A 27,368-nucleotide genomic window follows, 5' to 3' on the forward strand; every position below is an offset into this window, starting at 1 on the left:
GAGGTCTCTGTTGCTTAGGTAGATTTTTATTTAGAGCCTCCGAGTATGTTTTTGTGTATTTATGTGTTTGGTTCGCTGATGTGGTGGGACTATGTGATACTGGAATTGTGTTGTGTGAGGTTACCTTCTCCTCCTGACTGGTTACACCAGTTTTGAGATGAGAGAGCTCAGCCTCCAGTTTGGCTAAATAGTTGCATCTCTCACATATATTTGAACCTGTTTGGAGGAGGAGAGGGTTGTCCGTGTACATGAGACAGCTGTAACATTGCCTCAAAATTCCCAGATTCACCAGCTGGACTGGAAAGGAAACCATTGACTGACCTTTGGACATGCTAGAGTAATACGGAAACTGAATTTAAGACAGACCAATAGAGGACAGGGTAATCGTAGAGAGTATAAGAGTAAGTAGTGCTTCTGGTTTAATAGTGCTAACTTGTAGGATTAATTAATTGGACCAGTGAAGGGCCTTAGAATGAGAATATGGTGTTTAAATTGAGAGATAGAGCAGTTCTAAGGGAAAAAGTGAAGAGCAGACTTTGTGGAGCCAGGAATAGTTTAAACCCAATTAGGCGGCGCTGCCCACTGTTGTGCTATGCACAAAAACCCGCAAAACTGCGCAAAAGAGGGTTTTAAGAGAGGAAGATGAAGGAGTTTTGGAATTGACCCAAAATGGCCAATAAAACTACAGTTTCAAGTCAGTAACCACTCCCACAGGGGCAGGCAGGCTGCTCAATGTTTTTCACTGCCACTGATCAACAGAGAGACTTCCCTTTAGCCCAAGCAAAAAATGGCCTCACAGAAACTTACAAACAGTTCAAGAACAGCATGCCTGTAACTGAACTTAAATCTCAGAAAAGTGGGAAAAAAGCAAGATTTTTTTGTTTTTTTGTTTTTTCAGAGATAGCAGAGGTTCACAAGTATCAACAAGTTATAACAGTGCAGTAAATGACCCCACACAAGAGTGCTAGGCCAAAGACAGATAAAATGCAAGTTTTGAGAAAAAAACGATTTTAAAAATAAGTGCAAACAGGAAATTCAGTAAACAGCTCTAGGTTGTGCTCTAAATACAGTTACTAATGCAGAAATCAAATTTAACAAGCCAGAAAATGCTCAAAATAGGTGGTTATGCAGAAAAACTTAGCAAATAAACAGAGGAAAAATACTTAAAATCTCAAAAGTGGCTCCTTTCTTCTCTCAGCATTTTCTCCTCTTGGTGGGTGCTTCACCAACAGCCAACAAGCCTGAAAAGATGCCAAAACCATGAGGCAACCATGTTTTAAGAGAGGAAGATGAAGGAGTTTTGGAATTGACCCAAAATGGCCAATAAAACTACAGTTTCAAGTCAGTAACCACTCCCACAGGGACAGGCAGGCTGCTCAATGTTTTTCACTGCCACTGATCAACAGAAAGACTTCCCTTTAGCCCAAGCAAAAAATGGCCTCACAGAAACTTACAGTTCAAGAACAGCAAGCCTGTAACTGAACTTTTTTAAATCTCAGAAAAGTGGGAAAAAAGCAAGATTTTTTTTGATTTTTTGTTTTTTCAGAGATAGCAGAGGTTCACAAGTATCAACAAGTTATAACAGTGTAGTAAATGACCCCACACAAGAGTGCTAGGCCAAAGACAGATAAAATGCAAGTTTTGAGAAAAAAAAACGATTTTAAAAATAAGTGCAAACAGGAAATTCAGTAAACAGCTCTAGGTTGTGCTCTAAATACAGTTACTAATGCAGAAATCAAATTTAACAAGCCAGAAAATGCTCAAAATAGGCGGCTATGCAGAAAAACTTAGCAAATAAACAGAGGAAAAATACTTAAAATCTCAAAATTGGCTCCTTTCTTCTCTCAGCATTTTCTCCTCTTGGTGGGTGCTTCACCAACAGCCAACAAGCCTGAAAAGATGCCAAAACCATGAGGCAACCATGTTTTAAGAGAGGAAGATGAAGGAGTTTTGGAATTGACCCAAAATGGCCAATAAAACTACAGTTTCAAGTCAGTAACCACTCCCACAGGGACAGGCAGGCTGCTCAATGTTTTTCACTGCCACTGATCAACAGAAAGACTTCCCTTTAGCCCAAGCAAAAAATGGCGTCACAGAAACTTACAGTTCAAGAACAGCAAGCCTGTAACTGAACTTTTTTAAATCTCAGAAAAGTGGGAAAAAAGCAAGATTTTTTTTGTTTTTTCAGAGATAGCAGAGGTTCACAAGTATCAACAAGTTATAACAGTGTAGTAAATGACCCCACACAAGAGTGCTAGGCCAAAGACAGATAAAATGCAATTTTTTAGAAAAAAAAACTATTTTAAAAATAAGTGCAAACAGGAAATTCAGTAAACAGCTCTAGGTTGTGCTCTAAATACAGTTACTAATGCAGAAATCAAATTTAACAAGCCAGAAAATGCTCAAAATAGGCGGCTATGCAGAAAAACATAGCAAATAAACAGAGGAAAAATACTTAAAATCTCAAAAGTTACTCCTTTCTTCTCTCAGCGTTTTCTCCTCTTGGTGGGTGCTTCACCAACAGCCAACAAGCCTAAAAAGATGCCAAAACCGTGAGGCAACCAGGTTTTAAGAGAGGAAGATGAAGGAGTTTGGGAATTGACCCAAAATGGCCAATAAAACTACAGTTTCAAGTCAGTAACCACTCCCACAGGGGCAGGCAGGCTGCTCAATGTTTTTCACTGCCACTGATCAACAGAGAGACTTCCCTTTAGCCCAAGCAAAGAATGGCCTCACAGAAACTTTCAAACAGTTCAAGAACAGCAAGCCTGTAACTGAACTTTTTTAAATCTCAGAAAAGTGGGAAAAAAGCAAGATTTTTTTTTTTGTTTGCGTTACATATACAAATATTTTATATGTGTGTATATACCTTTAAGAAGCTTTCAAAGGGCTTGCACAAGTGTATAAATACTGAGCACGTGTGAGGCTGACTGACATTTTGTAGTTAGCTATTGGGATACAAGCACATATGCATGTAAGGTCTGTCTGTTAACTAGTTTGTTCATATTTAATGATGTTGCTATCCATCCTGATGTGTTTCTATGTATTAAAGCATCTGAACAAAACCCTAGCCTTCCTGTTATATGTGTTGAAGATGAACAAGTGACATGGTGTCAGAATGGGATCCAGAATTCGAGATTCCAGACTGAGAAGGCACTTGCTTAGAGCTGGAGGAATGTACAGCATTGAATAATCCCTAAGATGTGTAAACTTTGCAAAACAGATCAGAAACGAATTTCAGATATTGAAACTTGCTCAGCACTGTTTATTTTTGTATAATATGAAATGGGGCATGCAGAACATTCTAAATGATATTTGCATAAACAGATATGTACAATATTAGAAGAGTTTATTGTGCATTTGAATGTTGTTACAAGCTCACAGAACTGTTTGTACAAAATTACAAGGGCCATATTTTGTGTGTTTGTGCATACTTTGTGGGCATGGTAGATGAATTTTGAAAACCCAGTACACTTGTGTTTGACAATAATATTACTGAGAATTAGAGAGTGTTTGAGCAAGAGTATGCCATTTTCATACAGGCTGCATTTTCTGATAAAGACAAACACACAAAGGCATTTATTCTGCTTAATTTAGCTGGGTCAGAAGCCATTGAAAGGGAGCATTCATTTGTGTATGCACCTGCTATCTATACCGGAGAGGGGGGAAATCATCATATTGTTGTACCGGCTTAGTCAAGTGAGGACCCAGAGTGCTTAAAATGTAAATTTAGAGAAATGTGTAACCCCCCAGACAAATGTTAAAATGGAAAGACACTTAATTTTGCACAAGGGATCAAAAACCTGGTGAAACGTTTACAGCATATATAACTGACCTGAGAAATAAAGCTAAAATGTGCAGATTTAGTGATTTAAGGAATGAGTTGATAAAAGACAGACTATAAAAGAAGATGCTGTGAGAAAGATTTTGCTTCCTGACAGTGATTTAACTTTGAATTAGGCCATTAAGATTTGTCAGATATATGACTTCACAGAAAAGAACACAAATATGCTTACAAATGAAAATAGCTCGAGAAGGGAAAGTGATAAAGCTTATGTTGATAGCATGCAGTACGTGGTTAAAAGAAACAGGCCCAAGCACATGGCAACAACTGTAATCCCTGCAGCACTCACTGGCAAACCCCAGAACTTTCTAGCACATTCCAGAGTTCTCACAGTCTCAGTGAATCATAAGAGTGAGCCAGCAAACTCAAAGCATGGGCCTCAATCTAGTTTCATTGCCAACTGTCATAATTGTGGTGGAAGTCATGAATCTAAAAGTGAGAAATGTTTAGCTTTTGGTCAACAATGCCACAAATGTAGTAAATAAAATTACTTCAAATAATTTGTAAATCAAAAAGCCCTTATTCTTTTATTAAAAGGGAACATTTTAAGAAATGAGTTAATCAATTAGAAAGCTATGGAGTAGGGTCGCAGGCCACTCTTTATGGTGATGGTGTGTTAGTGCTTCACGAAACATTCACTGCAGTAGATTTAAGGGCAAAGAATGAAGTACTTTGTACTGTTCAGAGAAATGGCAAGCCCAGAGAGCTCAAAACTGATACAGGTTCCAAGTGCAATGTTATGTCAGCAGAAACATTTGCTAGAGTGTGTAAAGGTGAAAGGCTTGATTTGGCAATGTGTATGAAGCTTGTTGCTTATGGAGGTGAAGAAATTCAAACTGAAGGCTCAGTAGTGCTTTTATGTTACTCTGCTGGAAGAAGCTATGACTTATTTTATGTGGTCAAAAGGCACATCCAGTCATTATTAGGGCTCAGGGACAGTTTGAAAATAGGACTGCTTTCATTTAATAAGGAAGTTCACCAAGTCAGCTTAAAAGGCCACTACTCTAATTTTGCCCAGCATATTTTTTCTACCTATGTGATCTGTGCAAAGACAAATGAAGCAAACTTCCAGTTTTGTACTCCATGAAATTAGACTCAGAGGTCAGTCCAGTTATCAGGCCAGCAATGTAAAGTTCCAATAGTCATGCAATACAGAGTCAAAGCAGAGCTAGATAAAATGGTGCAACAAGGTGCAATTTGTCCAGTTGACACTTCAACTGAACATGTATCTTCCATGCTGATTAGCTCACAAGAAAAGCTCAGATGACATCAGAATATGTACTGATCCACTAGATTTGAATAAAGCACTAAAAAGACTTCATCATCCAATGCACACAGTCAAAGAAGTTGCAGCCTTGATGCCAAATGCCACTATTTGTCTGTCTTAGATGCAGAGTTAATTTTGGCAAATTCAGCTTGACAAAAAAATTATCATTGCTCACTACTTTCAGTACTCCATTTGGCAGGTACTGATTTTTGAGAATGCCATTTGGGATAAATTCTGCAAGTGAAGTCTTTCAACATGCAATGGAGCAAGTTTGTTCTGGGTATCCCTGTGCTATTATAGTAGACAACATACTAGTAGGAGGTCATGATGAAGCAGAGCATGACAGAAACCTCAGGAAAGTTCTAGAAAGGGCAGATCAAGTGAATCTTAAGCTCAATCCACAGAAATGCAAATTTAAGCTACAAGAGGTTACTTATGTTGTTCATTTATTTACCAGTACAGGCATATGACCAGACCCTTCAAAGCAAACAGCCATTCTCGAGATGTCATCACTAGATAATGTTCAAGCCCTGCAACGTTTTGTTGCATGGCAAACTACCTAGGCAAGTTTATTCCAGACTTGAGTCAACTTTCAGCATCACTTAGAGAGCTGACACATAAAGATGTATCCTGTTCTTGGTTAGAGTAACACCAAAGAGAATTTGATGTCATGAAACAGAGAATTGCCAGCCCACCAACTCTCAGATAATATGATGTTCACAAACCAGTTACACTTTCCTGTGATGCTTCAAAATTTGGTCTTGTTGCAGTTATTCTACAAGAGCATCAACCTGTTGCCTATGCATCAAGAACTTTTACCCAAATTGAAATGCAGTATGCCCAGATCGAGAAAGAGCTTTTGTCAATTGTGTTTGCAGGTTCAAAGTCACATGATTATGCTTATGGTAGACCTATCCAGATTGAAACAGACCACCAACCTCTAGTCACTACTTTGTCTACAAGAAAGGCAAACTTCTTTATCTTGCCGATACATTATGTAGATGGCCCAGAAACACCACAGAACAGCATGAGAATGAGAACCTTGATTTTGAAGTCAAAGAAGTGAGAACTTTTTCTTCCACTCGTCTTGATGAGCTAAGAGATCACACATAGATCCAGTTTTCCAAAGGCTCAACCACTTTATCAAACAAGGATGGCTGTCAAAGCAATCTAGTTTGCCTCAAGAAATGCAACCTTATTTTTCATACAGAGATGAGATTTTGTCTGACAAAGGTATAATGAAAGGTCCGAAAGCTATCGTTCCAAAATCCTAGCAACCAGAGTACATTACTATCTTGCATCGTGGTCACCCAGGAAATGAATCTACCAAAAAAAGGGTGAGAGAGTTAGTATTTTGGCCTTCTATGACACAAGACATTGATAGAGCACTTTCATCTCGTTCAGCGTGTAATAGTACAAAGCCACATCAACAGAAGGAACCACTTCAGCTTAACCAAATTCCAGAACTACCTTTTTTCGACAGTAACGTCCGATATCTTAGAGTGGAATGGTCAGCATTATTTGGTGTTAGTAGACTCTTACTTCAATTGGTTTGAGATTGACCTATTTCCTAACCTAGAATCCAGTACTGTCATTACTAAGATGAAGCATCATTTTGCAGTACATGGTAGTCCACACAAAGTTATTTTTGACAATGGGATGCAGTTTACAAGCCAACAGTTCAAAAGATTTGCTGAAGAGTGGGACTTTACTCATGTCACAAGTAGCCCAGAGTACCCACAGTCAAATGGTTTGGTAGAACGTGCAGTTCAAAGTGCAAAACAGTTACTAGAGAAGTCAAAGTGAGATAATAGTGATGTTTTCCTGAATCTCTTGAATTTCAGAAATGCTCCTCGTGATAAACATCTTGGTTCACCTGCTCAGAGACTTCTGTTGAGACAAACCAGAATCACATTACCAATCAGTAGTCAATTGTTGGTTCCATGTGTCAAGAACAACAGGTCAGTGAAAACCAATCTGTTGAAGAAGTGTTTAACCCATAAGTCCTATTACAATAAGACCAGTAAACTGCTCAATCCATTACAAGAAGGAGAAGTGGCAAGGATGCAAATGTCCAAAGGTTATGATCGGATTGGTGTCACGAAGAATATTGGTCCAGAGCCGAGATCGTACATTATGAAATCAGAAGGAGCAGCTTATAGGTGGAATCGGAAACATCTGAGACAGGTGTCCAAGCCTATACCACAGCACATAACCTGTGAGAAAGACTCTTATCTCAGAGTGAGGTGTCTAATGTTCCAATTCCAGACGACATTCCAGAGGATATTCCCATTCCTGTGACGAATCCAGAAGTTTCTGATACATGTTGTGCACCTCAGACTGTCCCTGGTGCTAAATTTGGTCCCAACTGTTATGTTATGAGATATGGTCGCATCTCTAAACCCTGCAGCAGACATGAAGCAACTTGGACATGAAAATTATGTTTTGTTACTAATGTTTATAGTAATCCATGTACAACTCTGATATTGTTTTGGAAAATAGGCAATCTTTTTAAGAGGGAGGATGTAGATCAATGTGTGTGTACGTACCTTTAAGAAGCTATCCAAGGGCTTGCACAAGTGTATAAATACTGAGTATGCGAACCTGACTGCCATTTTGTAGTTAGCTGTTGAGATGTAAGCATGTTTGCATGTAAGCTCTGTCTGTTAACTAGTTCATTCATATTTAATGCTGCTGCTATCCATCTTGATATGTTTCTATGTATTAAAGCATCTAAACAAACCTCAGCCTTCTTGTTATATGTGTTAGAGACAAACGAGCGACAGGCCCCATTAAGAATTCCCTCTTTGCCTTATTCTTGTTGCTTATCCCTGTTTTCACTTACCCCAAATACAATGTATTAGATAGAGGAAAATGAAGGACTAAATGAATGCATTGTTTTCCTCAGGCTGTACAGGATGTGAACAGTGTTGTAGCAAATAAAGCAGGAACCAAATGGACATATTTGTAGAAAGCTACAAACACAAGGAACAAAGAAGATGTCTTGCTTGGAGGCTTGACCTTCAGGGCACTGAGACTCCTGCCTGAAACACTGCTTTTGTTGTGCCATTGTCCTGTCCTTTAACTCAAAGTAGAAATCCGCTCAGTGATTTCTGTCTGCAGTGTTCTATACTATACCACCCACAAGGTGTACTACTAAAAAGGGGTGCTATCCCTCTATACATTCACCATCTTCAAATGGGCAATTCATAGGTTACTCAAATAACTATTTATTAAAACGATGTGGAATTAGGATGTTTGCAAAGTATACTCAGTCTGAGGAAGGAATCCCTTCTGGATTTAACTTCCGGGGTTACCACCATATCAGCATGTGTACCATAAGTTGAAATCATACTCTTGTTTTAACAAATCTGTTCCTAACGTTGATACCACCTTTGGTAATTCTGATCACAATATCTCACCAGAAAATTTTAATCCATGCTCCCAGAAGAGAAAAAAATACATTTTGTAATGGCTAGTCTCATGCACCTAGTCTAGTGCAGCTGACCAGCTGACCACAACATATCTGACAATTTCAGAAGCCAACTAATAGCATGGTCAATTAAATAAACAGTGCACCTTCAGGCTGACAGACTGAATGTTTGACAGCCTGAATATGCACTGTGCAAATCCTTGCTGCTGACAGACCCACTGGCTTACCTGGATAACATAAAATATATGATAAATAATGACTTAGGGACTCTGTTTTTTTGACACAAAAAGTAATCACCTGATTTACACTTTTCCCCATATCTTCCAGCTTCACACATTTCGCATGCTGTGCCATGGAAACCTTCTTCACACTTGCATTCTCCTGTACCACCAATGCCATCCTGGCATTCACCATTACCAAAACACCAGTTATCTGGCTCTCCAGGGCATAAATCACACTGTTCTCCAAAGTAGCCTTTGCAGCAGCCCAGTATCTGGCAAAAAAAAATGACAAAAACGTCAGGACACCATTAATATAGTACAACAATGCCTAAAACACATAACTGAGCTGAACATATTTCTCTACAATTTATATACCGCATGTTGGTACACTGCTCATGTACTTTGTAAGGGGTATGAACATTCACAGTGCATACTTTGACTGGAAAACTTAGATACGTTTCTGAACTACATGGTGTCATATAATGATATGCATATTTTTCTGCTATTCAAGTTGGATATAGCAAGCTTTTACTACACTTTCTGGAAAATAATTTGGCATCATTAGTTTAGTCATCATCCATGAAGAATGAGACTGTTAAGCATATGATGGCAGAGTTTAAGCAGATTAATAAAGATATCATCCCCTGAGGAGTTCCTGAAAAATATACTGTGACTGGACAAAACCTAGTAGAATAAGTCTTTGGTCTAGGAAAAGGGAGGGTTGCCAGAATCATACACAAATATTATGCAATCAGAAATCCATCTGGACAAGGAGACTTTGGACCACAGCTTATTAGATGCAAAGGAAACAAAAAGCTAAGCATCTTTTCAGATGGCCTTGGTTCAGTGAAACAATTAGTGTAATTGTCTACGTATGTCCAAAGTGTTGTCCTCCAACATTCCAAAGACGTGCAGTAGGTGGATTGGACACTAAATTGGCCCTAGGAGTGAGTATGTGTGCGCGAGTCTGTGTGGTGCTTCCTCAGAGAAGGATTGGGCCTTGGGATAGTAACCTGAGCCCATAAAAGCTGTACCTGCTACAGAAACAATGAGTGCTGAAAAGTGATCATTGCCCAATGTACCATATGGTCCGTAACTGGAAAGACAGAGAGACATCCAAAGTGCGACTATGTATTCACCTTTGTTGCAGTGGTTAGGAAAGAACACTGGTGATGGATGGGTTGATTCAAGTTAGATTTGGATACCACCTTTGGTGGAAAGGAAGAATTACTTTGAAATGAGACTCTCGCTCTGTCTCTTTCTCTCCATGAAAAAGAAAATAAGAAGGAGAAGGTGATGCGTATAACTCAGATATCCTCCTGTCTGAGGTTATAGCCACAAGGAACAAGATCTTCCGAGCTAGAAACTTCAAAGAGGAAGATGATGCTGGCTCAAAGAAAGTGATGCGTATAACTCAGATATCCTCCTGCCTGAGGTTATAGCCACAAGGAACAAGATCTTCTGAGCTAGAAACTTCAAAGAGGAAGATGATGCTGGCTCAAAGAAGGTGATGTGTATAATTCAGATATCCTCCTGCGTGAGGTTATAGCCACAAGGAACAAGATCTTCCGAGCTAGAAACTTCAAAGAGGAAGATGATGCTGGCTCAAAGAATGTGATGTGTATAACTCAGATATCCTCCTGCCTGAGGTTATAGCCACAAGGAACAAGATCTTCCGAGCTAGAAACTTCAAAGAGGAAGATGATGCTGGCTCAAAGAAGGTGATGCGTATAACTCAGATATCCTCCTGCCTGAGGTTATAGCCACAAGGAACAAGATCTTCTGAGCTAGAAACTTCAAAGAGGAAGATGATGCTGGCTCAAAGAAGGTGATGCGTATAACTCAGATATCCTCCTGCCTGAGGTTATAGCCACAAGGAACAAAATCTTCTGAGCTAGAAACTTCAAAGAGGAAGATGATGCTGGCTCAAATAGGAGTTTTATTAAGGCCTCCAGTATGAAACTGATATTTCATAAAGGGACTGGTTCTTTTATGGGGGGGTGACAAAGTAGGAATGTACCCTTGAAAAAAGCTTTACAAGATTTATGACAGGGCAAGGAATGAGGGTCAAAAAGTTGGTGGAAATTTGAAATAGCAGTTAGTTGAAGCTTGATAGCAGAAAAACTAGAGCCAAAGAAAAACCCTGCAATAGGAAGAGACAGAAATGAGAGAAAAGATGAATTAAAGGGATCCATCCCCTGAGCAACTGCCCAATCTGCAAAACATTTCAACTTACTTCTGAACACTTTATAGTTAGATTTTTTCTGGAAGGCAAAAAGGATATGAACCATGTCTTGAAACAATGACGGGCCTCTGGCCACTACTCAAACAAGAAAAACTATGCAGTTAATTTAACATTAAGTAGATCCAGGTGAGGCAATCCAATATACATTTCAGGAAGTGAGGAGGGAATGAGAGATGACTTTTGTAAGTTGATTTGAAAACCTAGAATGAGTATGAGATTCCAAACAGTTGCTAAGCTGGAGGACGAGTCTGCAAAGACAATTGTTCAAATACAGAAAGATATGAATGCCTTAAGCCTACGATAAGCAATTACTGCAGCTAGACACTTTGTGAATACCCTTGGTGCAGTAGAAAGTCCAAAGGGTAAGTTAGAGAACTGATCATGTAAGCCAGACACAAAATATTAAAAAAAAAAAAAACTGAACAGTTTGGCAATGTAAAAGTAATGATAAAGTGTATTTTAAGTATAGCTTTACCAAGAAAGTTACAGAAAGAATAAATAGGCAAAAGAGAATGCAGGGAAAACATTTTGTACTTTGGAATCTTGACAAAAAGATTTAGAAAGGAAAGGTCCAGCACAGCTATGCAGGATCCTTCCTTCTTTGGTACCAGAAAAGTCTCCCTATCTGGTGTGTGTGTGTGTGTGTGTGTGTGTGGGGGGGGTCATTGGTTCTATTACTCCTTCAGTCAGCATCTGATCCAGGATGGGAAGAAACAAGGAGATGAAGCACACAGGGCAAGGAGGAACCCTCTGGAACAGGGGTGGGATACCTATTGACAAGTGTACCCCTGATGCATTACATTCAAAACCCTTTTGTCTGTCACAATCTGCTGCTACAAGGGAAGATGAAGCCCCAGGGAAATGGAGAGATTGCCAGGATGGCAAGGAGTAGAGAGCCTGAGGTGGCAAATAGCATGCTGACTGAATGGACTGTCCTCAATATCTGGACATTTTGTTTTTCTTTTGGACGCTCCTTGCTGTTGCTTTTTAAAACATATTTATTGGCACCTTGGTAAGCATACTGCTTATTGAAAAAGGAAGCCATGGAGAAAATAAATATTTATTTATTTTGCATTTGTTGACTGGGTTAGCTTGACTGAGCTAAGTAGCCCTTTTTCAGTGGAGGCCCATGGAGAAAAGCTCCACAGTTTTACAATTTTAGTGTTAACAGTGTCAGTGGGTCACAATGTATACATACAATGGAATATATTTTATCAGAAAAATAATAGTGGAAAATAAACACAATAAGCATACATAAGAGAAATTATTTGATACAAACATTTTCAATAAACAGTGAAAAGAGTTCACAGTGTATGTAGTTATTTCATGAGATATGTGACATTAGAAATGGAGATAAGAGCTGGAGAAGAAAAGTGATAACCTTGAAGAGGTTTATGAGCTAAAAAGGTTTCAAGTTTTTGGTGATTACGTATGAATTACTGGGCTAGATCAGGGAGGATGGGTGCAGAGGCAGGACCAGTAAGTTTGGAGGTACTCTCTAGTGGCAGTTTTGAATTGATTTGGATGTTTGAGGGATCTGATTTCTAGCGGCAATTTGTTCCATGATATGGTAGGATTGTAGCTGTAGAGGTTGCAGATAATTTTAGTCTTAGGTTTGCATATTTGTAGTAAGTTAAGGTCAGAGCTATGTAGGGCCCTAGTGGGGGAATATTGAGACATGAGGGGAGATAGGCTGGGGCAGAAGGATTTCAAGTATAGTACAGAGTGAATTATTTATAGTTGAGAGAGTAGAAGCTGGTGAGGAAATTCCAGCCAGTTTAAGTATCTTAGTGAAAGACAATGATGCGACTTAAAAGTTTGGTGGGCAGCAAATCTGGCAACCTTGTTGTAGGTAGACTCTAGTTTAGTTAGTAGTGTGGAGTTAAGATTGATAAGAATTTGGCAGCTATATAGAAGGCTGGGTAGGAGGTACATATGAGAGAGGGTTATTTTTGCTTTGTTAGCTAGAAACGTTTTGTATCGCTAAAGAAGGCCAAGTTTTTGGTGTGTCTTTTTGATGCAGTTGTTTACATGTAGATCGAACTTGAGTTGGTCATCTATCATTACTCCTCGTAGTTTTGTACTAGGTTCAACATTAATGGGGGTATTATTGAGGGACAGTACAGAAAATGTAGATTTAAGATGGGTGAAGTTCTTTGGGAGAAATAATAAGAGTTTTGTCTTTTTAGGGTTAAGAATTAGTTGGTTGTCAGAGCCAGGATTCAACTGAGCTAAAAGATGCTTAAGTTGTATAGATAAGGTCAGAGAGAGTATCTGCGATGGTCATGACGGTGGAGTCATCTGCGTATTGTACAAGGGATGACTGTGGACAGGAGCTGTACAGTAGATTAGTGAATATATTGAATAGTAATGGGCCAAGGCTAGATCCTTGGAGGACTCCCATTTTGATAGGAAGAGGAGAGGAGACAGCTGAGAGCCATCTCACTGATTGTAGATGATCAGTGAGATAGCTGGAAAACCAGGTAGTAGCAGAGGCAGAGAAGTGTAGGTTAGCCAGTTTGTTCAGCAGAAGAGGGTGAGAGACCATATCAAAGGCTTTTGAAAGGTCAAGGAATAGGCAGGAGACCAACTTATTATTGTCTCTGGCTAGAGAAACAGTATTAATGAAGGATATAAGGGCAGTTGTAGTGCTATGTTTAGGGCGAAAGCCAAGCTGTGTAGGAGTGAGCAAGTTTTCCTGTAGAAGGTATTTCATGATTTGCTTGTGTGTGCATTTTTCCAGTATTTCTGAGAGTGGTGAGAGGATTGCGATGGGTCTGAAGTTTGTGATGTCAGTGCAGTTATCTCCTTCGTGAATGGATATGGTGTAGAATTATTTCCAGATAGATAAGACCTTAGATTCTGAGATGGAGTGATTTATTAGGATTGATACAGGGAGAGCAAAGGATTCAGCTGCAATTTGTAGGAAATAGGGAGGCAGGTTGTCAGCAGAAGCAGAGCAGGGTTTAAGTTTAGAGAGTAAGGATTTTATATAGTTAGTGGGTACAGCTGTAAGAGAGGTAGTGGTAGAGGAGTTGAGAGTAGGCGAGGATTTGGAAACATTAGTTGAGTTGGTAGCACAGGGGAAGGAATTTATCAGCTTAGATAAGGATTCAATGAAATAGGAATTGAATGAGGTAGCTGTTTCTTCTGGTGAGTTGTTTGGGCAGGGGTTGGGAGAGGAAGGGTTACCAGGGTGCAGGATTTGGTTTATAGAGTTCCAAATTTTCTTGGGATCTGTTTTTTGGGCAGTTGGGGGGGGGGGGGGGTTAAAGCAGAATTTATTTTTGTCTTTGTGGATTTTTTCTTTTTTGCCTGATTTCTTAATTCTTTATATTTTTGCAAATGGGAAGGGAGCTTAGTTTTAACCCATCTTTTCCATGCCCTGTCTCTAGTTTTCTTTAGGGTGTGGGCGGCATTGGTAAGGGGATATATTAGATTTGATGTGAACAGTGCAGGGTAGAATAAGAGAGTTAAGGATGTTAAGGAAAGTAGAGTTGAAAGAGTGGACAACTTCATCAAGGGGAGATAGGTTAGATGTGTCCAGTTTATCCTAATGAGGAGGGCATTAAAAGTCTCAGGACAGAAGGTGGCTAGTTAGTGACAGGTTATGTGTGTGTGAGGCCTAGTGAAATGAGGAGTGCATGTAAGAACTTTCACAGGGGAGTGAGCACTTAGGGAGTCGGGTAGCGTCTCAGGGTTATGGTATTTGTTGGAATCTGTGACTAAAATCCAATAGATGAGAGAGCTTGGGGTATGTGATCTGTTTGTATGGGTGGGGGTTGAGATAAGTTGTACAAAGCCATGCAAGACGATGCATGAAGTAGTGAATTTACTTTTAAGAATGAGAGTTGAAATATTTGAGTCACATTATGAATCACCTTTCCCCTTTCATCACACATCTTAAGCATCTCAGTTGCAGAAGAGACAAACAGAACTTCTTTATGTAAGGGAGCATTTTAAATTTCAGTTTTAACATCTTGAGGAAGGCTTTGAGAACAAAGCCAGGAAAGTAATTTCATTACTGATCCAGAAGCAGCAGCTCTGGAGGAGGAATTAGCAGAGCCATAAGCAGACTGTAAACATGCTTAGTAACATGAGAAGCACATATTGTAAAACATGCTTAGTAACAGGAGAAGTACATACTGTAAAACATGCTTAGTAACATGAGAAGCAGATACTGTAAAACATGCTTAGTAACAGGAGAAGCACACACTTTAAAACATGCTTAGTAACAGTAGAAGCACATGCTGTAAAACATGCTTAGTAAAAGGAGAAGCACATACTGTAAAACATGCTTAGTAACATGAGAAGCACATACTGTAAAACATGCTTAGTAACAGGAGAAGCACATACTGTAGAACATGCTTAGTAACATGAGAACCACATACTGTAAAACAAGCTTAGTAACAGGAGAAGAACATACCGTAAAAGATGCTTAGTAACAGGAGAAGCTCATAGTGTAAAACATGCTTAGTAACATGAGAAGCACATATTGTAAAACATGCTTAGTAACATGAGAAGCACATACTGTAAAACATGCTTAGTAACAGTAGAAGCACATACCGTAAAACATGCTTAGTAACAGGAGAAGCACACACTGTAAAACATGCTTAGTAACATGAGAAGCACATACTGTAAAACATGCTTAGTAACATGAGAAGCACATACTGTAAAACATGCTTAGTAACAGGAGAAATACATACTGTAAAACATGCTTAGTAACAGGAGACACAGATGTTAGTGAGGCATTCAAAGCATATTCACAAGAAGGCAGGTTAACAATTAACTTTTGCATGTTTTCAAAAGATAAAAGCAAATGCTTTAACATATGATCCTGACAGTTTAACATATTTAGAGATACAATAGCAGTAGAATGAACTTTCGTCCCCAACTTAACAAAAGCTTTACCATCCTTGTCTGAGGGAATAATTTTGCCAGCAGTAATCTGTTTAGCAGCAGTAGTTTTAGATAGACTAATTGCTGCTGGATCTGCTTTCTGGTTGAAAAATAAACGATTCTGAGCCTGACGTACCCCATATACCCTAGCAAACATCAGAGGTAGGAGAAAGACTATTAGGAAGCAGGTAACACAGGAGGGACAATAGTAGATTAAGGCATATCCAGCTGTCACAAATCATAATATATTTTCTGTGCAATAGGAATTTCATTCTGTTCCTCCTGCGAAACCACTTTCATTTTAGATAAAGCCTCAGAAAAAGATGCCTTCAAGAGGGAAGTCTGAAACCATACTTTCTCTTTAGAATTAAACTGTCCGTATTGAGATAAAAATCCTGAATTATCACCATCCCCTTGAAATACTTGTTCCTTGGACTGAAAATCCAAGTCAGAAAGAAAGGGAACCCTTTATCTTTTCTTTTCTTTCCTTCTCTAAAGAAGAATTAGGCTAGGAAAAGGCAGGAATGAGCCCTTGGCAAATCTTCCCAGTTCATGAAAACAGAAACAGGAGGAAATAGGAGATGGTAATATTTTGTCATTATGCTTATCTTTTCTGTGAAACTTCCACAAAAAAGACTGGCCCGTAGAAGGGATATCCATTCCCATATTCAGGATCTCTATCCCAGTTGAGTGAAGAACCTTTACCTGCTCATTTCCCTGAGACCATCAGAAGTGATTCTCTCTTACCTACCAAGGGCAACCCTACAGTCACAGAGGCCATAACTATCTTCACAGTCCCTGGTGGCTGTAGGTGCAACACCAGAGGGACCAGGGGAAAAGAGGAGCAGTCTGAGGTGGCACAAGTGGACACAGCAGAGTCACCCACCATCAACTGGGGCCTGCAGGACACCCAAAGACTCCTTAACAATTTTCTTCTTCTTGTAGACAGGGGAAGGGTCAAGCACTGAGAGCAGTAGTTGCTCTACAGGTTAGCTAGCAATGAAACCTTGAAAGATGGTAGAGAAACCTGGACGAGTTGGTAAAGGGTAGAGTAGACAGAAAGTGGTACTGAGGTAACTAAGCCACTGACAGTGCCACCCACACTTGGCATCCTGCCCCAAATACACAAACCTACAAAACCTGTAGGAAAATTCTGTCAAAAATCAAAACTTTTTTTTAAATATACACAAAAAGTTTACAAAAGCGTTAACATGCAAATTCCCTTAGAATGCAATAATAGCCTAAAAAACATTCTGTTTCTGAGCAAATGCAACATTTTAATCAGAAAAAAACACAAGTTTTCCTCAGAAAATTAATATTAGTGGAATGTTTTCCCCAATAGGGAGCTTATCTTCCCTGCCTTGAAGGATCACTAGCCAACTGAATGTTTCAAGGGGTTTAGGGAAGGGGCGTATGGAAGGAGTGCTCTTCTGCAGGAAAAAAGCTATGAAGAGATTTATACTTTTAGTTTTTATGAATCTCCTTTTGAGCTCTCCGGCAAATAAAATGTGTGGAAGGTGCCCAAAAGATTTGAAAGCCAGCTGGACAGAAGCAGGAGGACCCAAATAGCTTATGCTACTGCAACAATAAAACATATGTTGAACATCTACAAGACTACACTGACAGCCATATGTTTATGTGTGGTAGTACATTCAAGTCACCACTCCTGACATTGCACTGCCTTTCCAGAAACTTCATTCTTACTTAGCTTCCCTCTATTGGAAGCCACTTGACAGAGAATGCATTTCTTTCAGCATAAGTTAGGACAGCAGTTAATGAACAATTTGTTTTCCTTCTTTGTCTAAACAGTCTTGTGTTTTTCTTCATCCTTTGCCACAAAATAAGGTGGCAGGATTTCCTAATACACGACCACTGGGTTTCTACTGTAAGAACAAGACTGATCAGTGACAGGTGGGCATCAGTGTCTTCAGGATTAATAGACAGTTACTATACTCCATTCATTAATCGTCAACTTAAAGGTGCTAAACAACTGTTCTTTCAACGTTTATAAGCGGTTCTATTCATAATCAGTCATTTGTATGACTAGAAATTCATCAAAACCCATCAGATCTGAACTAGCTGATCAAACTGAGCTCTCATAACTTGCAAAATTATAACTCACTCCGATGTTTGACATATTCAGAATTCATTAAGTCAGGTAAGGGTGACTGAATCCTTCTCTTTCACATAAATTATGAAAACTATATTTGGTTGGTTGTAATCAAATAAACTTCACTGCTGGTCGTTCATCAGCTGTAGTGCATTTGGTCAGTTAATGGAAACATCTCCATTACTTTCACCTTCTAGTTCATTCATTCATTTTTCTGATGGTTATTTTCTCCTGCTCAAGACTGACTGAAGGGGGGGGGGGCACAATTTATCCAAGAAGGCTAAAGGTTTTAAGCATGGAACCATCCCTGAATAGTACACCAGTTCAACACTTTATAAAGTTTCAGCAAAACCAAGGTACATGACTAATCAAATGTGATTATGTACTCATGCATTTCATTAAGATGTCTTGAGAAAATCCAGCTACGGAAAGGGTTGATCAGGTTGAACTAGGAATGACAACAGTACATATTACTCAAACAGAAATCCACAAGAGACAAACTGTAGAAAAGCGAACCAGGAACCCAAAGAGAGCCTCAAACTTCCACGAAACAATTTATTAGAATTTCCTTCTTTAAGTGCTTAAATTCTCATACACTTTTCGTCGCAGTAACTACTGCTAACTTCTTCTTCAGAGGACGGTGCAGCAGGGCTTGCTCCCCTGCAAAACTGCCTATGTAGTGTTTCCTTTTTGTTGTTATTTCCGGTTTGGTGAACCAGTATTTGCAAAAGTGCACTTTTGTTTAAGTGTACTTTTGCATAAATGGGGTCGTACTTTTCTTTATCAAAATAATGAGCTTCTGACAAAGAAAAGTAGACCCATATATATATATATATATATATATATATATATATATATATATATATATATATAGATACACAGTACTTAGTATTAACTATGAGTTATGGATGTGTCACGATCAAAATATCTTTTCTGTTTTTGTTTTCTCACTGTCTCCAGCACCTGTGCCACTACTTCATCATGGGTCATCTGGGTCATAAACAGAGATTTAGCCTTTAATGGATCATGGGTGGCAATTTATAATCTAACATTAAGCTCTGAAACATCACACACCCCACTTGGTAAAAACTATTTAAGAGTTCATATAATCTGGTGTTGTGTCTGTGGTGGTGGTGCTGCGGTAGCATTGTCGTCTCACAGCAAGACATTGTCCCGTTCAATTCTCAGCTAGAGCGTCTTCTGTGTGGAGACATGCGTGAATGGGCGTACCTTCGTTGAAGGTTGTGCATCAGGGCTGGCAACTCGCCACGTGAAAATCAACTGCCAATCATTAGCGGACCGGAGTTCCGCTGTGGTGACCCCTAACTGGGAAAAGCTGAAAGACACAACAACAACAACAACATATAATCTGGTGTTGCATCTGTGTGTGTGTGTGTGTGTGTGTGTGTGTGTGTGTGTGTGTGTGTGTGTGTGTGTGTGTGGGGTAAAAATATATCAGAGTGGAGACTGTATCAGGTCTCATGCTGGACAGTGCAAACTGATCTCCGTTGAAACTGATCAAAGAATGGTGAGGTAAATCCCATGGGATAGTACATCTTACGGGAGGATAAATTATCTAGATGCTGGCAGACTTGAGGTGGTCTAGCAGAGAGCAATGGATCTGGGGGTACTTTTCAGGAAACCAGGACTGCAGCAGACTTGTTTGTGTTGCTCTCAGCACTACTTACAAGAAGTCTAAGGAAAGACAATTAGACAATATACTTGCAGACCAGGGGGGTGGTGATGCAAGCAGACTTACTGGGCAGTAACTGAAGAGAGAAATATAAGGGACGGTCAGAGGCTCTATAGTGTTCATTGCTTACATCTCAGTCAAGATGTGAGTGGCATTCTCAAAAGTGAATCAAAAAACATGCAAAATACGAGTCCCTTTTAATAGAAATGTGGAGCAGAATTTTCACTGGGTTCATAGTTTTCTTTTTTTATTTACATACTTATGCATATACAGGAGTGTGAGCTAAGAAAGCATTTGTTGCACCAACACATGGTGTGTGGCTGCTTATACCCCTACCCAAAGCAATTTCACTATGGTAGAAGGAGATGTAGACACCAAGCAATTTCACTAAGGTGGAAGGAGATGTAGAATGCAAGCAATTTCACTAAGGTGGAAGGAGATGTAGACCCCAAGCGATTTCACTATGGTGGAAGGAGATGTAGTCTATGTATATGTTGCTGTGCTTATTCAGTACATTATCTGTGCATTCGCCTGGCTTAGGCACATGTTTCTGTAGTTCAGGCATTAGTAAACAACGTGGAACATCCCTTCTAGCATGCTGTGCCAATGTAGTATCTAATGTGTAAGTATCGTGGTACAAGAAGATGTTGGTTAAGGTGTGAAAATCACAGAGTAAGGAGGGGGTAAGACATGAGGCCAAATGTTGAATATCCTTTCACATCTAGGCATGTGAGTTATTACACAATTGGGCAACATTCTCAAGTGCATCACTATGAATTAGAATTATTGCATTTTGTGTTATGCATTTGTAAAGTGTTTTGAAAATTATATTAGTATATGAATAAAGAGACATAAGCCTTTTGTTATAACTGAATAATGCAGTTGTGTAAAGTAGCACTAGATATTTAATCTTCACATAGCATTACATCTGATAAGAGGGTGAATGCCATTGCTTGCCTTGCACCACTGGTAAGTATGACTTCTAGTGTTCACCATAGTGATTTACTGCTAAGTTTGAAGCAGATGAGATGATAGCTAGCACCTCCATATCAGAGGCACGGTTCTCCCACTGCAGGTGAGGTGGAAGCAGCTAACTTGGGTGTAGGACTTTACGTATCTTTGGGTCATGTTCATAAGTGAAGTTAGAGGGGATTAGGAAGCTGACAACTGTATGGATGCAACACAGGAGTCTAGTGGCGAAGTGAGAACTTAGTCTCTGTGGCAGTGCATCAATATCTTTGTTCCAACAGTTTGAAACAAAACAAAATGTATGCCATATTACTCTAACCACCACTAGTGTATCCCCCCACACCAAATTATTTTTATTTTGTTGCTTCCCACAAAGGACCTAACCCAATGGCTCCACTACAAGCGGCCAGTTAGTCCATTCATTCTAGAGACTGGACAGGAGTTCAGGCATTCCAGAGCTAGATGAGAGCCCTAAGACCCATTCAAACTTGCCAGGAATTCTGACTGGGCCCCTGTTCCCTAGCAATGTCAAGTGGTAGGGAGTGGGACAGCTTCTGGTCCTGGGAGACCTACCCTTTGACCCTTGGGAGAACCTTCTCTTTCCTTGGCATCTCCTCCAAGCTACACAACTACTGCCGCCCAAGGGAAAGTATGCCTACACAGGCCAAGGTCCCCTCAGCTACGAACATAATGTACCATAGCAGTGTGGAAACTGCAGGCTACCTAGGCACATGCCAAGGTCCCCTCAGCTACGAACATAATGTACCATAGCAGTGTGGAAACTGCAGGCTACCTAGGCACATGCCAAGGTCCCCTCAGCTACGAACATAATGTACCATAGCAGTGTGGAAACTGCAGGCTACCTAGGCATAATGTACCATAGCAGTGTGGAAACTGCAGGCTACCTAGGCACATGCCAAGGTCCCCTCAGCTACGAACATAATGTACCATAGCAGTGTGGAAACTGCAGGCTACCTAGGGCTGCCATTAGGTGTCACCCTTGTGGCAAACCAGCCCCACCCCCCCCCCGGGTAGGCTAGCCAACAGGTGTCTCTCACTCCCATCATCCCTGGCCAGCTCCTACAGGTGCTAAAACTGTTATTTGAACTTGGGATGCCTGCACTGTAGTCATGACTTCAATCCTTTATGCCTAATTCTGTTTGAAGGGAGTCATTCAACTTACATGGCTCTGGATACTGTTTGTATAAACTGCAGAAAGAATTTAGAAGTATTAACTTCTTTTAAAGCAAAAACTTCATCAGATTTAACATGTGACTTGATCTTAATACATTTTATACACCTTTGAATTAATTGAAAAGTCATCAAAATCTAAACTATTGGAATAAAAATAACATCAACTGTCTTCAATAAATATTTAAAATATGCTAATAAATAACTTTGTCTAAAAGTTTTTATTTCATGCTATATGGTTTTTTGATTGAGCTGTTGTATTTAAAACATTTAAAATACATGTGATGGAATTCATATAATGTTCTATAAACGTAGAGAGAGTCTGCCACCTAGTGGCTGTATACAGTTTTACCTTTATCAATTTTTTGCAGCTTTTAACTTTAGTAATGGTTTGATGGAAATATACTCGTTCAGTCCTGGGACCACAATTCTTTATAACCAACCATTTCCTCCCATGGACCACCTCTTAAGTCTTTTTTTATTTGATCAATCACAAAAAATTTATAACTGAAATTTTCACATACTAATGAGTGCCTATACATATGACCAAATATACTAAACCTTGGGATTCACAATTAAACACATTTGTATGTGCCTAATTTTAGTGAATTGGATCTGTCACCCTTTCTGTTGTTGTTACTTATCTCTAAAATACTTTTGATGTTCCATGTCTGGTAGTCCTTTTAAATCAGTCAATACTTTAAATTTGTCCCATTCCTTTTGAAATATCTCTTTAACCTTAATATTTAAAGCATTGTATTCTAATACCAACCCATGTTGTTGGTAGTTGAATCTAAATCTTCCTTTTCTTCCCAGTGTTACCTCTTTTCTTAATTCATCTATAAATATTTTTCTTTTAAAACCATTCAGTCAAAATCATTTTGCCTTTTGCCACATTCAAGTTCATTTAAGGCTTGTGACACGTGACTGAGTTTCAGAAAGTAGACTTAGCACCTGAGGAACAGGAAGCAGGGGCAGAATTATGAAGCTAAAAACTAGTTCTTCTATCTTGAGTGGGATGAGAAGGAGAGTGATCGTTCCCATTGTCTTATTTTGTCCGAATCCAATCAAAACTACTAATGAATATTTTATTACACAGACAAGTACTTACTGTGGTAACATTAGCACATGTGAGAAGGCAGCCACGTAAATGCACCATTTTGCCATTACGAAATTTTGTATAAGAGCACTCTGATGGTATACCTTCAGTGACTGTTTCCTGTGAAAAATTAAAAAAATAAATGTTTATGCATATCTGCAATAGCCAAAACTTTATTAAAGTAAATGTTTGTTTTGTGAAAAGAATCTTTTTCATAACAGTGCTGTTTACTGGTTACAATTCTTTGCCTCTTTCCATGACCAAACGGCAACTTCAGGTGTACTCTCCAGTCCAGCTGGTGAACCTGGGTATCCTGAGGCAATGTTACAACTGCCTCATGTACACAGACAACCCTCTCCTCCTACCATAAAACACTAACATATGCAAGAGATGCAATTATACAGCCAAACTGGAGGCTAAGGTCTCTCCACCCAAGACTGGAACAGACAGTCATGAGGAGAAGGTTAACACTTGCACCACACCTCCAGCCTCACACAGACCTACTAAACCAGCACTGGCAAAAAATACACATAAATACACTAAATCATACTTGGAAGCTCTAAATAAAAACCTGCAAAAGCATCGGTGAGCTCCAAAGCAGTCACCCAAAAAACCTGCACCTTCCATCACAAACCAGACAACACTTAAAACACAAAATCAATGTGCCGCACAATCACAGCCCTTAAGGCAAAATAACATACCTAACACGCTAGTAATAGGTGACTATATAGTCAGGCACACTGACGTCCCACTCACTAGGCTGGACAAGGAGAAGGTTACTGTTAGCTGCCTGTTGGGAGCCAGAATCCGCCACATAACACAAGCACTCAGGTCACTCCAGAACAGGCACAAATATGACTCTGTCATTGTTCATGTTGATGTGAATGACCTGAGAAGTATCTCCCTGGACTACATGAAAAGAGACATGGAAGAGCTCTCTGATCATGTAGCCCAGGTGGGTATGACCCTGACCCTGAGTAGCATCCTGCCCTCACAAAGAATGATACCTCAATATAAAGAAAAAATGATCAATTTCAACAATTGGCTAAGCTTCTGGTGTCATTCAAAGGGGATCCAGTGTCTGTCAGCCTGAGACGACATGCTCGACAAGCCATGTTGGTTTGCAAGAGACAGCTTACACCTGTCACCCCTAGGCTTTCAAATACTGGCCAAGGCTCTTGCTGCCCCGATAGTGCCTTTTTTAGGCAAGGCTCAAAAGTCAAACCCACCTCCATAAACAGCACAAATAAAAAAATGAGGGTTATGCTACTCAACGCCAGGAGTTTAAATCTCAAAATGCACACACTTGAAGCACTCCTCAGTATGGAGAACGTCGACATCTGTGCAGTAACTTGAAACCTGGTTCAAGGCTCCAGAGAGCATTCCAGCACTACTGGGCTACAACTCATACCACACATTTCAGCCACAGAACACGGACAGAAACACAAAAGGAGGGGATGTATCCATATTCATCAAGGATACCTACACCTCCAGGTTAGTGGTGCAGCATGATACCTCTGAGATCATCCATGTGCAACTAACATCGGGCAAATCTGCAATGAAAATTGTGGCCTGCTACAGATCACCCTCCATGAGCCAGGACCACCACTCTGCCTTTCTGGAGACACTGGAAAACATGAAGGTCCTACCGAACACCCTGATACTGGGCAATTTCAATTACCCTACCATTAACTGGGAAAACTACTTGAGTACAAACTCCCAGGCTCAGTGCTTCCTGGAATTTATCAACTCAAATGCCCTGGATCAGCTGGTAAACTTCCCTACCAGAGGTGAAAACATATTGGACCTGGTCATCACCAACATGGGCGACAGGTGTTCTGCACCGGAGGTCAACCTGTCACTGGTTAGATCAGACCATAAACTAATCACTTTGGATGTCCACACCACCTCCAACCAAGGAAACCACAGTGAAAAACTTTTCTAAAGCAATATTCACCTTACTTAAGACAGAGGTAGTAAGTTTCACAGCCCCCACACTAAAGGATAATGCTGCCCAAGATGCAGAATCCTTTACAAATGCACTCTATGAGCACCTACAAGGATGCATGGATCGTGCCATCCCTAGCAAAACCAAAACACACTCCCCTAAGAGAAGGAAAAGGACCCCTGCCATAAACAGGTTATACAATAAAAGGAGGAAACTAGTTCAGAAAAGAAGCGAATCCCAAAAAGGAAAGACATGCCTGATCAGTATCAGTAAGAAACTAAGGTTTCTCATAAAATCATCCAAGGCTAACTTCGAAAGAAAAATAGCCAAGGATTCGAAAGATAACCACAAAGCATTCTTTAGCTATGTCAAGAATCTAAGTGGCAACTCACAGATATGCTCTGAGCTAGTGCAAAATAGCACAAAATATACTGAACCTACTGATATTGCCAACATCCTGGCAGATAGATTCAGTGCAAAATTCACCCCCTTTCACCTCCAAAAGGGCCCACAACAATACCGGAAAAGTGTAGTGTCCCGGAAATCACAGACGTACAGGTGAAAACAGCCCTTTCAAAAGACAAAAACACAGTGTCAATGGGGCCAGATGGTATCCCAGGATGCATCTTGCATGAACTACAGAACAAACTAACCTCCCACCTAAACATGCTGTTCAACCTCAGCCTCTCCACAGGCCACATGCCCATAGAATGGGCACAGCAATGGTTATTCTGCTCCACAAAGGAGGGGCCACAACTGACCCTAGTAACTATTGCCCCATAAGCCTGACTAGCCTGGTCTGCAAGGCTATGGAGCGCATCATCATGGAACTCATTAACAAAGACATTGGGAACCTCCAAACACTTGACCCGACCCAGTTCAGCTTTGTTAAGGGCAGATCATGCCTACTAAACCTAGTTGACTTCTTTGAGACAGTCACCAAGGCCATAGATGAGGGAAAGGTGGCTCACACAGCCTACCTTAACCTCGCCAAGGCATTCGAGACCATTCCTCACTTGGGTATTATAGAAAAACTCACCAGCCTGAACATAAACCCCCTATGTCACAAGATGGGTTGCCAACTGGCTTACAAACAGAACTCACACGGTAAGAATATCAGGCTCCAGGTCCGACTCTAAACCAGTCACAAGTGGTGTCCTACAAGGCTCGGTCCTGGGGCCCCTTCTGTTCGGCATATACTTCTCAGAAGTACAGACAAACACAGGAGGACTATGGCTAACCAAGTTCACTGATGACTGCAAACTGGGAGCCATAACTGATGCTCCGGCTGACACGGACATCCTCCAAAAAGGCCTTACTGAGATGGACACCTGGTGTCAAAGTCATGGCCTCAAGTTAAATGCCAAAAAATGCATAGTCATCCCATTTGGGAAAAACAAAACACCCATGAATTACCACATAGGTGGCAGCCCCCTTAATACAAGTAGATAGTAATCTCTACTTTGACAATCATATTGCCAAAGTAGTTAGGAAATCCTTCTATGTGGCCCATCTAATTACTAAAGGGTTTGTATCTAGAAATAAAGAGGTTATAGTGCCCCTCTACTCGTCACTCATCAGACCCATCATAGAGTACAATGCCCCATTTGGGATGTAGCTCACAAGACACTTCCAACAGCTGGAAAGACCACAAAAGTACTTCACCAAGAGGATTACTGGCCTCAAACATATGTCCTATGCAGCCCGACTGAAAAAAAACTCTGGCTGTACTCAGTGGCATATCGCTTACTCAGAAGTGATCTCTGCCTGACTTACAAAGTCATGTCCAACTCAGAATTGATGGACATGCTCCACCTAAAGAAATCTAAGTCACTGCGAGCCACGCACTCTAGTGAGTTAAACCTTGCCACAACAATAAATAGAACATGCTGGAGGGATAGATTCTTGTCACAGAGACTCCCCATGTTTTGGAGCAAAATTCCTAACTACATTAGGCAGAGCCCCTCACTAACACTCTTCAAGAGAAACCTTGACGAGTGGATGGGTAACAGAAAATACACCCCTGGGATGACTTCATTGGCACTGCTTGACAGAGGCTCAGTTAATTAATCAATGGGGCTGCGAAAGCCGACACACTCTGGCTAGGCTTATAAATGCCCTTGGGCAGATAGCATAGTACCTACCTATGAACCTATGAACCTTTCAGGTCCTTTCAAACAAAATAGATTTGTTGATTCATTGTTAGTCAGCTGGCTTAAATGAGGAAGCAGACATAGAGAGTGACAGGTCTGCAGTCACTCCCATCATGAATATTATGTACGAATGCATGTTTTTTTATGATGCTGCATATTGAAGTTCTCTTAATGTTTTTGCTGTGTTTTGTTAATTTTACAAAATATTAATACTATTAGGAGTTACATTAAGTCATTAAATAACAGATTAGTGCAGTTCTTCTTACAGAGTTTGCCAAAAGTCTGTCAACATGTTC

At 40.1% G+C, this 27,368-nt stretch overlaps 1 protein-coding gene across 1 annotated transcript in view; it reads right to left on the minus strand.

The window, feature by feature from the left end:
- STAB1 (stabilin 1) overlaps nucleotides 1–27,368 on the minus strand; it is a 2,761,215-nt gene that overhangs the window by 1,395,992 nt on the left and 1,337,855 nt on the right. The window contains exons 37-38 of the mRNA XM_044078505.1: nucleotides 22,984–23,091; nucleotides 8,842–9,037 (exon numbers count right to left, since the gene is read on the minus strand). Of these exons, the coding sequence (XP_043934440.1) occupies nucleotides 8,842–9,037; nucleotides 22,984–23,091 (304 nt within the window). The remainder of the gene's footprint in view (nucleotides 1–8,841; nucleotides 9,038–22,983; nucleotides 23,092–27,368) is intronic.

This window comes from Protopterus annectens, chromosome 7.part1, assembly GCF_019279795.1.
Source record: "Protopterus annectens isolate FY-2018-M chromosome 7.part1, PAN1.0, whole genome shotgun sequence".
NCBI lineage: Eukaryota > Metazoa > Chordata > Ceratodontiformes > Protopteridae > Protopterus > Protopterus annectens.